We start from the raw sequence: 13186 nt of genomic DNA on the forward strand, positions 1-13186 counted from the left end.
TATCAAGTAACAACACTATGCGGTTCCGCGCATTTAAATTGGAAATTGGGGGTCTGGCTGTCGACGTATAGTAATTCTGCCCGCTCAGTTCACTTTCAATCATCCCAGAGGAAGGAGGTGTGCCCGGTGTTGACTTCCAACGAGGTGACTTCTAAACCAGTGCAAAATGGCTTTAGTGAGATTGTTGGCTCATGAGGTATGTGCAGTTAGTTTCTAGATAAGCGAAACTGAAAATTATGTAATGTTATTTTCTGGAATCGAGTTTGCTAGTTACTCTGTACGGCTATACGCGTATTAATAGTACAATTTAGGACGTGTTTGTGTCCCCTCTTTGCCTCCCGAAATGTGGTCTGGTTCAAGGCCAAATTTATATACGCGTGGACAGTGGGCCGGTCTATATGAACTGTAAAAAATGCTGCAAATGTTATGGGAAGGCTCAATCACATTTACTAACGTTAATAGGTGGTGGAATAAAGATTTGAGCTTTGCGTTCCGATCGTGTTTTTGGCCTTCGAGAATGAGCAATACAATCCACCGAAATGACATTTGAAGTAATGTTCCGGCTATCTCGAAGTGTTGTATCGTTTTCGATTTTACATAATGCAAACCAGTGCCCAGCCTAAGTATAAATGAGTGTAACATCAATTAGTATTACATGGGTGCGTTTCGACTTCGTCTCACCGACACTAACTTTTTGTCGGAATAGATTATGTGCCGGCTTGACGCAAATCTCTAAAACTAAAACACACTTTGTGTTTCGATCGAACGACTGGTCAGACGTGATGTCAATTAGTAGCAGTTTACAAGCTGCTATGATCGTGTCGCTGAAGCAATTGATAGAGCCAACTAAAATCAACGAGTACTTGATCATTTCAACTTCCTATGACAATCTTCACACCTACCATCCTATGTAGATTGATTCTATTGAGTTAAAAGAGCTCCATTGATATCTCTCCACTGCCAGTTAGGGTAACGAACCTATTTTTCTATTTCGTTCATTATTCGGGCTATAATTGATGGGATGCGTATAAATTGGTATCAACATTTTTCTTTCGTTTCTAAACATCAATGTAACAGAAGTGGCCAAAAATTTTGAAGTACTCGTGTTTGAGCAAAGTCAATACTCGAGTCAATTTCTCCATGATAATTGAGTCAAAAATAATAGACGCTGCTGTAACCAAATACTTCGAACAGGTTGTATCATGATAAGAAAAGGGCGAAAATAAGCCCAACACCCTCTGTTGTTTTGCCTCACATTATGTAATAGCGGTTTCGTTTTCACCGGCATAGGGTAACAACCAGAGATAGACTTGTTACTCCCAATTATAACCAAGTTTAATCAGTATTACAGCGTTGTCAACAGTAAAACGCCTTTAGATCGTATACTTTGCGACGATACGTTTCTGTGGTGGGTAAATAAATAAGTGACAAACGAATGAAATTTCATTAAGTGCGCACATTTTTGACCCCCCCCCCCCCCCGAGTGCCATTGAATGGCAAACAGTTTCGTGAACTGTTATTTAACCTTTCATGTTCCGGTCAGCTGTTAGAAAATTGATTCAATTACGTAAGCTTAGACTCAATAAGTTGTTATATGAACTGTTACAGAACTCGAAATATTCCTATCACATTGCTAGATAGATTCAATTTTCCACATAGTGTTAATAGGCATTGATATATAAAAGCTTTTAGTCGAGGTAGGCGAACTACAGGGTAAGAAACGGCAATTCCTTATTTTTTCATGTGTACTCTCACGTCAATTGCATACTGGATTTGGTTGGGGAGCTTCTCAATCTACTCAATCTAGTTTTCCAGTATGTTCAATTGAAAACGTACTGCAAAAAATTAAAGTTAGGTCCAAGCTATTGCCAATTTACAAGTACTCTTCTTGTCGGCGCTGTATTACGTTCCACACTCATTTCAACGGTTATTTAACAATTTGTCGAGAGATAACAGAACATGTAACTTGAACTTTTTGGTCTCACGCAGGGCAGGTTCGCTAGTGGCAAATCTAAGCATGCCGGCAGTTCAGGAATCAGAATATATTGGCTTTAATGGCACGTTCCCCGTATTCAGTAGGTGATTTGTGCCTTGCCGTGTGTTTTCATCATTTCCTGAGCGAAAGGAAAGGACAAGGAGGTGTGGGGAAGTAGAATCGGAAGAGTGGGAAAAAAAACAGCACAAAAACAAAAATAAACAACAGGTAAGTTAAACACACAAGTAGTTCAACTCGCCTGCGAGTAAGCCTAAAGCTCTTTACCACATTGGATAAGAAACTTTAGTATGTCTCTGAGTTTCAGTCGTCCAAACATGGTTTCGTCTATATAAGGACGGACGAAAACTCGAAATCGCAATTGCGCTACCGCTGGACAGTTGCATATCAGATGATATGAGGTTCCGTAGTCGGATTCACACAGATCACATGAAAAAGACTCAGCGCGCTGAATAGTTGCCATGTGATAATTGAGTTTGCTGTGGCCGGTTAAAGCCCTGGTCAGCATGCCGCAGTGGAGCTTCGAAAAATGTAAGAGATTTTTCGAAACCACTGGGCATGGTTGTTCTAGAAACGCCTTTGTTTGGCGACACGTTGGTAGATTTCTCCAATAATTGCGGTGCTCGGACGAAGCCCAGGACCGTATTTTTTCCCTTATCCAACTTGTCGAAATTGGCAGCGCGGGCTCAGGACCAACGAAGTCAATCGCTGAACCTGCCCTGGCAAGCCTATGCGCCTTTTAAAAAAGTTAAACATAAATTTCAACTACAAAATAATACGCGAAGAAGAAAACGCGACCATCCCGGCAACACATGCTCAGCTCCCATACAATCGCGTAATCTCCAAAAGATTATTTTCTTCACTTTATTTTTATCAATTTCCCTCGCACATATATAGAAGAGCCAAAACCGGCTGATGTTCACATACATCGACGTATCAAGTAACAACACTATGCGGTTCCGCGCATTTAAATTGGAAATTGGGGGTCTGGCTGTCGACGTATAGTAATTCTGCCCGCTCAGTTCACTTTCAATCACCCCAGAGGCCAATTCGTCAGCCCATTCATTTCCAGTAATACCACAATGTCCGGGCACCCAGACAAGGTAGATAGTGTTGACAATGCTTAGTTCTTCGATTTGGGTTCGGCACGCGATCACTAGCTTGGACCGGGATTTGTCTGAGCTAAGGGCCTTGATTGCAGCCTGACTATCGGAGCAGAAGTTTATAACTCTGCCGGACAAACTCAGTTGAAGGGCCGATTGCACCCCGCACATAATCGCAAATATTTCTGCTTGGAATACAGTACAGTATCTACCTAGTGAGTGAGATTGTTCCAATCTCATTTCACGACAGTAGACACCAGCACCAGCACGTCTCTCCATCAGAGAACCGTCAGTGTAACAGACCACTTGCGTTTGTTGTTGTCTTTCCATAAAGCCAGACAACCACTCCTCTCGAGAGGGAATCTTCACATGGAATGTTCTGTAAGGAAAACTACATGTGAGTATAATATCGCTGGGAGCAAGAATATCTTCACCCCATGTAACCATTTGTGACCACAATCGTGCATGACTGGTAGCAAGATCAACATGATTACTGTTCCAAAGCCCAGTAACCTGCAGTCTGTATGCACATGATAGTGCTTCTTGTTTGAGGTGTATGTGTAATAGTTTGATATTTAGAAGTGCCTCAAGAGCAGCAGTCAAAGTTGTGGTGAAAGCACCAATCAACGCCATGAGCGCCATTCTTTGCAGATGGTTTAGCTTTGACTGGACTGACACCACCTCTCCCCTCTGCCACCACACAAGGTATCCATATGACAGTATTGGACGTACAATAATCGTATAGATGTATTTAGGTTTGAGACCCCAGGTCTTTCCAAAAGTTCGTCTGCACTGCCCGAAGGCCATGCACACTTTCTTGACTCTGAACTCAATGTGAGCGGACCAATTCAGTTTGGAATTCAATATAACTCCAACGTATTTGACTTGATCTGCACACAGTAGCTCAGAATCAAAGAACTGCAAGGGACAAACCCCGGTTGTTATTCGCTTCTTCGTGAAAAGAACTATTGAAGTTTTGCTTGGGTTAACTGATAATTTAACTTGTCGACACCACTGTTCGACAGTTCTTAATGCCTGTTGCATTAACTCAAAGATTGTTCCGATGCAAAATCCAGTAATTAGTATTTGGTAATCGTCAGCAAACCCGTAGGTTGGAAATCCAAGCTCATTGAGTTTCTTCAACAAGCCGTCGGCTACCAAGTTCCATAACAACGGACAACCACAAATACTCAACTTCCGTATCTCAGCCTGTCGCAGTGACGAGCAAAGTATGCGGTTACTAAGCATTGCGTTCATCCAACCCGAAATACATGCAGGTATCCCATGACCGCGCGTCGCTTCCAGAATAGACTGGAAGGACACATTGTCAAAAGCACCCTCAATATCTAGGAATACACCCAAGCTAGATTGCTTGAGCCAGAAGGCTTTCTCAATGTTGTAAACAACATCGTGAAGCAGAGTGATCGTGGATTTCCCACACTGATATGCATGTTGCATTTTATGCAATGAATTCAAGCTGATAGGCCTAAAACTCTTGGCTTCTTCATAGCTTGAGCGCCCCCCTTTGGGAATAAATCTAACAATTATTTCTCGCTATGCTTTCGGGATATATCCAGTAGCAAGACTGGAAAACAAAATCTTTTTCAAGACATGTTTAAGAATATCAAATCCCTTTTGCAGTAGCACGGGAAGTATTCTATCTTTTCCGGGTGATTTGTATGGAGCAAAGCTGTCAACTGCCCACTTGACCGATTCAGTGGAAACCAATGTGCGTGCTAACGCCCACGAGTCCGAATCACCAGAATGAGATCTGTGAACATTGTTCAGCTCCGCATCGATAAAACCTGGAAAGTGTGTGTCGAAGAGACAATTAAGAACATCCCTTTCGTCCGTCACATAAACACCATCTCTGGTTTTTAAGGAGTTCATCTGAAAATCATTCGATTTCGAGAGAATTTTATTTAACCTGCTAGCCCCGTTCAGACAAGAGACATTAGTGAAGTCATCACGCCGACGCCGGTTCCAAGCTCTTCTCATAACTTTCTTCATTCTTTCAAGCTCAGCCCTCCACCAAGGGGTTCCCCTAGTCGATTTAACAGTACGAAGTGGACAAGCTTCTTCGTAGGATGCTAATATGAATGAGTTTGTCGTATCCACGACGTCATCTAAGTCATCCAGTTGACTAATTGTTGAAAAATATCCATGAAATTCAGTCGCCAAGTTTTCTAAAAAGAGATCCCAGTTTGTAGATTTAGGATTACGATATGTTACCACATTGAAGGTGACATCAAAATGATCGAAAAATATATATATATATTTATGATCGGATAGAGACGGTTCAGTTTCATTTGGAACCTGCCAATTTCCCAGCTCATGCAAAATTCTATCAGAGCAAAGTGTTATGTCTAACACCTCCTCCCTCTTAGACCTCCCAAAAGTTGGTCGGTTTCCCACATTCAGAATATGGAGATTTGTACTACTTATGTACTTCATCAGTTCAGAGCCTCTCAGATTGATGTCTGAGCTGCCCCAAATGATGTGATGAGCATTCGCATCACTGCCGATAATGAGCGAAAGCCCATTTCTGCTACAATATGATAACACTTTTGAAATCATCAGAAGGAGATGACTCGTTATACGGTAGACATGTTGAACATATATTTTTTGTCTACGTTTCCGACAGTCAGTGTAACTGTGACAACACAGATATCGCGAGTTGTGAGCTCCGATATGAGACACGCGTCGATAGCCTTATTTGCAAGAATACAAGCACGAGGCATTTCACGTGGGTTAGTCATGCCTGTCTTGTTGTAAGCAATGAAGGCAGTGTTAAGTAACTCTCCAAAATAGAAGTTTCCTTTATGGAAATACGGTTCTTGAACCAATGCTATGGAAGCTTTGCCTTCCTGCATGAGTCGAGATAAATTCATAGTTGCTGTGCGTTTATGCTGGAGATTGATTTGTGCTATTCTAACCACTGTTGATTAGAGAACTGTATATTTCATTTCCAACATAAATTGCACAACAACTAAAGGCCACCAAGCGAGTTGGGATGTTAACGCATATAGCGAGCCATATCAGGTTTAAATGGGACACGATCATTTGATTTCCACTCAGCATAGCATCCATGATTTGTTGGAAAGCGCCGGGAGGGGAAAGTCGGTTGAAACGATAGAGTCCCTTGTGGGCGTTGATCGTGATAAGCTTCCTACTTTCTTCGTCGACCTCGACTTGAAGGTATGCATCGGATAGGTCGATGTGGCTAAACATCGTGCAATTTGCCATCCGTTTGAAAATGTCTTCCGAGAGCGTAAGTGGGTAACTGTTTGATTCGAGCGCACTAGTCGATCCAGTAGGCAAATCTGCGCAAATACGAACGGAGCGATCCGGTTTGCGAACCATCACGATGGGTGCTGCCCAATCCGCATAGGTGACTGGAGTGATGATGCCCAAATCTTCTTGTCGCTTCAGTTCATCTTCGACAACGGCTTCCATGTTGTATGAAACTGGCCACTTCGGTTTGAATACAGTCTGAGCGTCCGGCTTGAGAGTGAGTCGCACTTGTGTTGTAGTGCACAGGCCCATATGGTTGGTAAACACATCGGGGAACTTTGCTTTTAATTCCAATATCTGCTGATCAGGTTGTTGGCTACCGACCAACTTGCAGAAGGAAGAAAATGGTACGTCCCAGAGCCCAAACTCATCCATCAGGTCGAAGCCTAAAACATTCAGAGAAAGGTCAGCACAACAAATATAACAGTTACCTTTCTGTTGAGTTCCTCCGATAGTGTACGTTGCTCGGAACATGGCTTCTATGCCCAATCTGTCTCCTGAAGCTGTCTGCACTTGACAATCCGGGGAAGATGTCTTTGGGGCCCCGACATTGATCCAGTTTTGTCTGGATATGATGGTTATGTCTGAGCCAGAGTCCAGCTGCAGTTCAACTGGTACTCCGTTAATCGCTGACGGTTACAATTTTGGCTGCGTGGTTTTTGTTCTGCTGCTTCCCATTGAAAGGCTTTGAACGTGATTTTGACGCGAAACAGGAACAGTAGCCCTCCTTATGACCAGTCCGACCACATTCGGAAATGGACTGAGACAATTTGCACTGTATCTCGTTTCAACTTTATTAAACATTTGCACTCCTCCACCACCTTTTCTAGTGTGATGTCTTGCATTGGCTCATTGATTTTAGAAAGCAGACGCATTCGTATGTCCGCGTCTTTAGATGATCTCAGGTCGCACACAAAGATTAAACATTTGAACTGGTCCTTCTTCAGCTCTTGTAGCTTGAAATCGACACAAGCTCGGTTCACTTTGCAGGAGTATGTGATGAAATCATTGTTCTCTTCTTTCGCCGGCTGAAGGCACTGGTGCCGGCAATGAAAAGTGGAAACCGAACTGCCGAAAATTTTTCTTAATTTGGAAACCGTTTGCTCAAATGTGTACTCCTTTGAGAGCTTAGGAAGAATGAATGATGTGTACCTTTCATGTGCAGCAGGGTTGAGTTTTCGAAGCAACAGTCGTACCTTAGCGTCATCGTCCAGCTGAGTTGCGTCTTTTTCGAAGAACTCTGCATATCTGGAAAACCAGGCGTCGAAAAAACATCCCCGGATCTTAAGCGAATTTGGTAATATTGCTCGCTAAAGAATCTAGAACCAGCTCGTTCCGACTTGTGCTCTGAACGTTGCCTTGTATGTTCGTCATTTGTTCTGCCATTCGGGCCAATAGCATATGTTGGTTGTTCAGGATCTGTAGGATTGTTTCCTTGAATGGTCGGTTGACAGGCGTGAGCGTGCGAAGAATAGGGTCGTACTCCAACACTTTCAATGTGTATTTTGCTCATATTATTTAAGGACATTATACATGCGAGCTACAACATAGCTCCTACGCCACACACACCCCTCTCCCCTGCCTAACCATGTATCTGACATGAGCAAATATAAAAATACGTTTTTCAACACACTAACCTTGCTGGTGTGCCACGAAACTGCTACTTAAGGAAGCTAGAATATTTTCCTATACAATCAATCCGAGTTTTTGACGGAATGCCATCTGTAGCTCCTATTTTGTGCGAAAATATCACCCCTCTTCACTTGGGATTTCTTTTCGAAACACTCTTTTTCTCGTTTTCATTGCACTTTTTCAAATGCACTTTTTTCACACACCACTGCAAAAACACTCGCGAAACTTTAGTCGTTTACTAACAAAACTTCAAATTTACTGTCAATGTGCAGATGACCAAAGGAAAATGTTCGGAAACTCTCATTTGTGCGTTTGAATTTTCACTTCAGATTTCAATTTTTCCTAATATAAACAAGCGAGTCGGTGCCTAGCAACGTGGCTTCCACATATCTTCACCTTAAATGAAAAACACACGCCTACTACTCGAATTTAAATGACAGCTCACTTGCTAGATGGGATCGGCCACACTGGCCGAATCAACAACTCAACTGAGGGTATAACATTTAGGTCGCTAGCTTGTTCACACACTTCAAAGGATTCTATTATCTCTAAATCTTCGAATCCGCATACTATCGTTCCAGGGCCGCAATGCGTTGCAGCGAGGCTACTGCACAGCCACCGCACCGACAACCAAAATGTTTATCGATGGCAAATTCGTCGAGTCGAAAACCACCGACTGGATAGATCTGCACGATCCGGCCACCAACAAGGTCGTAACGCGTGTTCCAAAGTGCACCAAGGATGAAATGGATTCGGCAGTGGAATCCTCCAAGAAGGCATTCAAGGTAAATTGTTGTTTTGCGATCAATTCAATACCCGTATAATGTTATGACCAACTTATCGACAGACCTGGAGCCAAACGTCCATTCTGGGCAGGCAACAAGTGATGTTCAAACTGCAGCACCTCATCAGAAACAACATGTCCGAGTTGGCTAAGAACATCACCAAGGAACAGGGTAAAACGTTGATCGATGCAGAAGGCGACGTTTTGCGTGGATTGCGTAAGTCGATTATATAACAAATCTTTACCTTATAATCAATTTTAATCTTTTCGCAGAGGTTGTCGAACACTGCTGCAGTATTACATCGCTGCAAATGGGCGAAACCGTATCGAATATTGCAAAGGATATGGACACTTACTCGTATACTCTGCCCTTGGGTGTAACGGCCGGAATCTGCCCCTTCAATTTCCCTGCCATGATTCCCCTGTGGATGTTCCCACTTGCCATTACCACGGGTAACACCAGCATCATCAAGCCATCGGAACGCGTTCCTGGTGCTACCATGATGCTGATGGAATTGCTGAACGAAGCCGGTTGTCCACCTGGAGTTGTGAATGTTATTCACGGAGCGCACGATGCGGTGAATTTTATTTGTGACAATCCTGCTATTAAGGCTGTTTCGTTTGTTGGTTCGGATCAAGCGGGCAGGTACATCTACGAGCGTGCGGGACGCAACGGAAAACGTGTCCAGTCGAACATGGGTGCCAAAAATCATGGCGTCATTATGGCCGATGCCAACAAAGAAAACACGTTGAATCAACTGGCGGGAGCTGCTTTCGGTGCGGCTGGTCAGAGGTGTATGGCTTTGTCGACTGCCGTATTCGTGGGTGAGGCAAAGAACTGGATTCCCGACCTCGTGGAACGCGCTCGCAAGTTAAAAGTGAACGCCGGCCACGTACCTGGAACTGATGTTGGTCCTGTAATTTCACCACAGTCAAAACAGAGAATTAATGAATTGGTCGAGTCTGGTATTAAGGAAGGTGCCAAGATCGTCCTGGATGGACGTGGTATAAAGGTTGAAAATTTCGAGAATGGCAATTTCGTAGGACCAACCATCCTTACCGATGTGCAGCCAAATATGAAGTGCTACACCGAAGAAATCTTTGGCCCGGTGTTGGTGTGTCTTACCGCCGATACTTTGGATGATGCTATCGAAATCATCAACAGCAACCCGTACGGCAATGGCACGGCCATCTTCACGACGAACGGTGCTACTGCTAGGAAGTTTGTGAACGAAATCGATGTCGGCCAGGTCGGTGTCAACGTACCAATTCCGGTCCCACTGCCGATGTTCTCGTTCACCGGTACACGGGGTAGCTTCCTGGGTGACTGTCACTTCTACGGAAAGCAGGGTATCAAATTCTATACTCAAACGAAAACGGTTACCCAACTGTGGCGCGAAGGGGACGTTTCCCACACTAAGGCCGCCGTCGCGATGCCAACCATGAAGTAGAGCTGTGAAGATTGGAGAACTGTTAAACGGGTTATGTCTTCCAAGAACTGCGTGCATTTAATAGGGTTACGAGCATTTAAAGTATTTGATACTGAATTTTAATAAATCACTGTAAGGTTGTATACTATGAAATGTTGTCGTATTTTCAAGGGATGCGATAGAGAACAATTTTCCTAAAATTATTTGGCTGAGATAATCCATCCCCTGTGTTGACGGTATTGAAAACATCATCAAGCATATTTGTGCATCATTTTTAAAAAAAATTCTAACAGAAAACTGCTTTAAGATGGTTATTGCATTACGCCTCGATAATGGTGCATCGAGGAGACCGAGATCGCTTTTTTGTTTGTATTTTTTCATACTCTGAACCAGCCCGAACTACCGGTCAGCCAACAGCCTGTGCACATTGGCGCGGCCGACTGGCGAATCACCATGGATTTTTTTTTTCTGTGGGCTGTGTTGTCAAACATTGTTCGACAGCTTAATGGCAGTGTTTGTGGACACGGCTCGCAGTGGGGGTCATTGTGTGTCTATTTATCGGTCGACTTCGTCATTGTTCACAGAATAAATTTTAAAAAAGGTAAATGTAGTAGCCTATCAGTGGTTGTCTTATAATAATTGTAGTATTTAGTACTAGCGTACATTTGGTATGTGCTATTCGTATGTCTATCTGTGTATGTGTTCGTCTGAGTATTTATGACAGCTAGGTTAGGGAATAGATGCAGAACTGGCGTATATGATAAAATTATGAGCAATCCTTCTTATAATTTCGGTCACGTCCGGTTCACTGGCGCCCCAACGACCCACTGCTAGCTATTTGACGCGGTTTACTCTGTCTAATCCCCGGCGATGGATCTAGCCTACTCACGAGCTACCCGAGGTCGGTTCGGCGATTACGATGAAGCCTGCGCCCGGTTCAGTGGCGCCCCGACGATCCAAACCCGATGCTACGTCGCGTACTACTCAACTGGTCCCCGGCGATGGACCCAGTACATCATCGGAGAGTTCTCCCAACGTTGGTTCTCCGGTGGCGGAATTTCTCCCTAAATCCGATTTGTGGTTTCACGGCGGAGTTCTAGCCAATGGCGCTACTTTGTTGGTCACTTCGCTGCTTCCTCTGCAACATGGAGAGTATGCTCGTAACCAGTCAGTTGATGGCGTCCCAGATATGTTGGTCGTGGTGCATCTCTTCGACGATATTGTCCCCTGTCACACCAGACATACACCTTCGGACTTCTTCGAACCTATGGCATTCGGAGACCACGTGTTCTGGTGCCTCTTGTACGTTCACAAACTCCGGGCAAAGGGGTGACGAAGCATATCCAAACCGATGCAGGTACTTCCGGAAGCATCCGTGCCCGGACAAAACCTGCGTCTAATGGAAGTTCACCTCTGCATGCTTTTTATGTACCCAAGAAGATACATTTGGGATGAGTCGGTGGGTCCACCTTACTTTCTCAGCATTGTCCCACTCTTGCTGCCACTTAGCCAATGAATCTGCTTGGACCAATCTTCTTGCATTACGTGCATTTCTCCGCTGGAAACATTCTACGTCCTCAGCCAGAGTGATGCAGATGGGAGTCATCCCGGCTATTACGCATACCGCCTCCGATGATATCGTTCTATACGCACTCGCGACACGAACAACCATTAGGCGAAACGTGCAAGTCACCTTCGTCCGGTTCCGCTTTGAGTTTAGCGCAGCCCAGGCTGGTACGCCATACCTCCATAGTTTTGAGGATGAGACACCTGACACCGTCTCGTGTTGCCTCTTGCTCCTCCATTATTTGGCATAATCATTGCCAATGCGTTAGCTGTCCTCGCAGCCTTTTCACATACATAGTCGACATGGCTGTTGCTTCAGCGCACGTATCGATGGGATAGATTGTTCCCCGACGCTGGATTTTTTACGGTTACTGACCAGCATTACCACGGCCTTGTGGTGAGTCAGCTGCAACTTGACGTCAGCCACGTCAGGTTTCCACGATGCCTATTGTCTCTGCCGTGGATGGCGTTCATCGTCGATATTGCTTTCCGGAACTCGAACTACCTCTGCGATAGTCCGTTCTCACTTTCAGCGTAGGTCATCAGCTTTTCCAGAAGTTTACCAAGAGTATCCAGCAGGCTTGCTTTGGCAGCAGTAGCTTCTGGATCTTCTATCTGTCCGGAAAGTAGCCTTCGTCCATGTATTTCTGTAGAACTAGCCTGAACATGTCCGGAAACGCCAGGATCGCCACGTTGGGGATACCGTACTTTCTTCGCGTCCAGCCTTTTTGACACTCGTCGTTGGAGACTCGATTGTCACCAGCATTTCCCCCGTCAGCATCAACGTACGGTATAGGGGCCCGTATCATTGGCTCGAATCAAAACTCGTCGAAATGTCAATTGACGATAGGTTCACCCGGAGTGTTCGTTTGTGTTTACATTTTGCTAGCGTTGCCAATTTTATTTTGAGTCCACCACCCAATGTGGCCACGCCATACCGCTACCGCTCAGTCGGACTTAAACTAGGGATAGCCCCTGTTTGAGTAAGCCGGGCAAACGAGTGGATCACAGGTTCGCTTGCTTCCGACGGCGGGTCTGACTGCCTCAGATCTTACTCTCTGAACGCGTGCTCTGGCTTTCAGGCAGGCATCAGCGACGCGCTGCACAATGTTACGTCGATGATGGATTCCCGGCTGTCTTTACGGAATGTGCTAGCTGAACCTTCGTTATACAGCCTTATATCCAGCTTCGCCAGGGCTTCCAATAGGCTGTAACCTCTTGCGTTGGTAAACCTGCTACCCCACTCCACGACCAAAGCGTTAACATCTCATCTTATAACAACCGGCGTTTGCCCGACTAATTAGATTGTACTGCTCTGGTGTCCACCGTGGTTGAGCATAACAGCTACATACGAATACGCCGTTGATCCTGGCGATCACGAAGC

The 13186-nt window shown here is 44.7% G+C and overlaps 1 protein-coding gene across 1 annotated transcript; it reads left to right on the forward strand.

The window, feature by feature from the left end:
- Positions 1–10389, forward strand: LOC131685988 (probable methylmalonate-semialdehyde dehydrogenase [acylating], mitochondrial). Its single transcript, XM_058970068.1, has 4 exons — positions 1–196; positions 8604–8807; positions 8870–9023; positions 9080–10389. Exons 1-4 carry the CDS (start codon positions 167–169, stop codon positions 10255–10257), a joined length of 1566 nt encoding a protein of 521 aa, XP_058826051.1. The 5' UTR covers positions 1–166; the 3' UTR covers positions 10258–10389.
- The last annotated feature ends 2797 nt before the right edge of the window (positions 10390–13186 follow it).

This window comes from Topomyia yanbarensis, chromosome 2 (genome assembly GCF_030247195.1).
Source record: "Topomyia yanbarensis strain Yona2022 chromosome 2, ASM3024719v1, whole genome shotgun sequence".
NCBI lineage: Eukaryota > Metazoa > Arthropoda > Insecta > Diptera > Culicidae > Topomyia > Topomyia yanbarensis.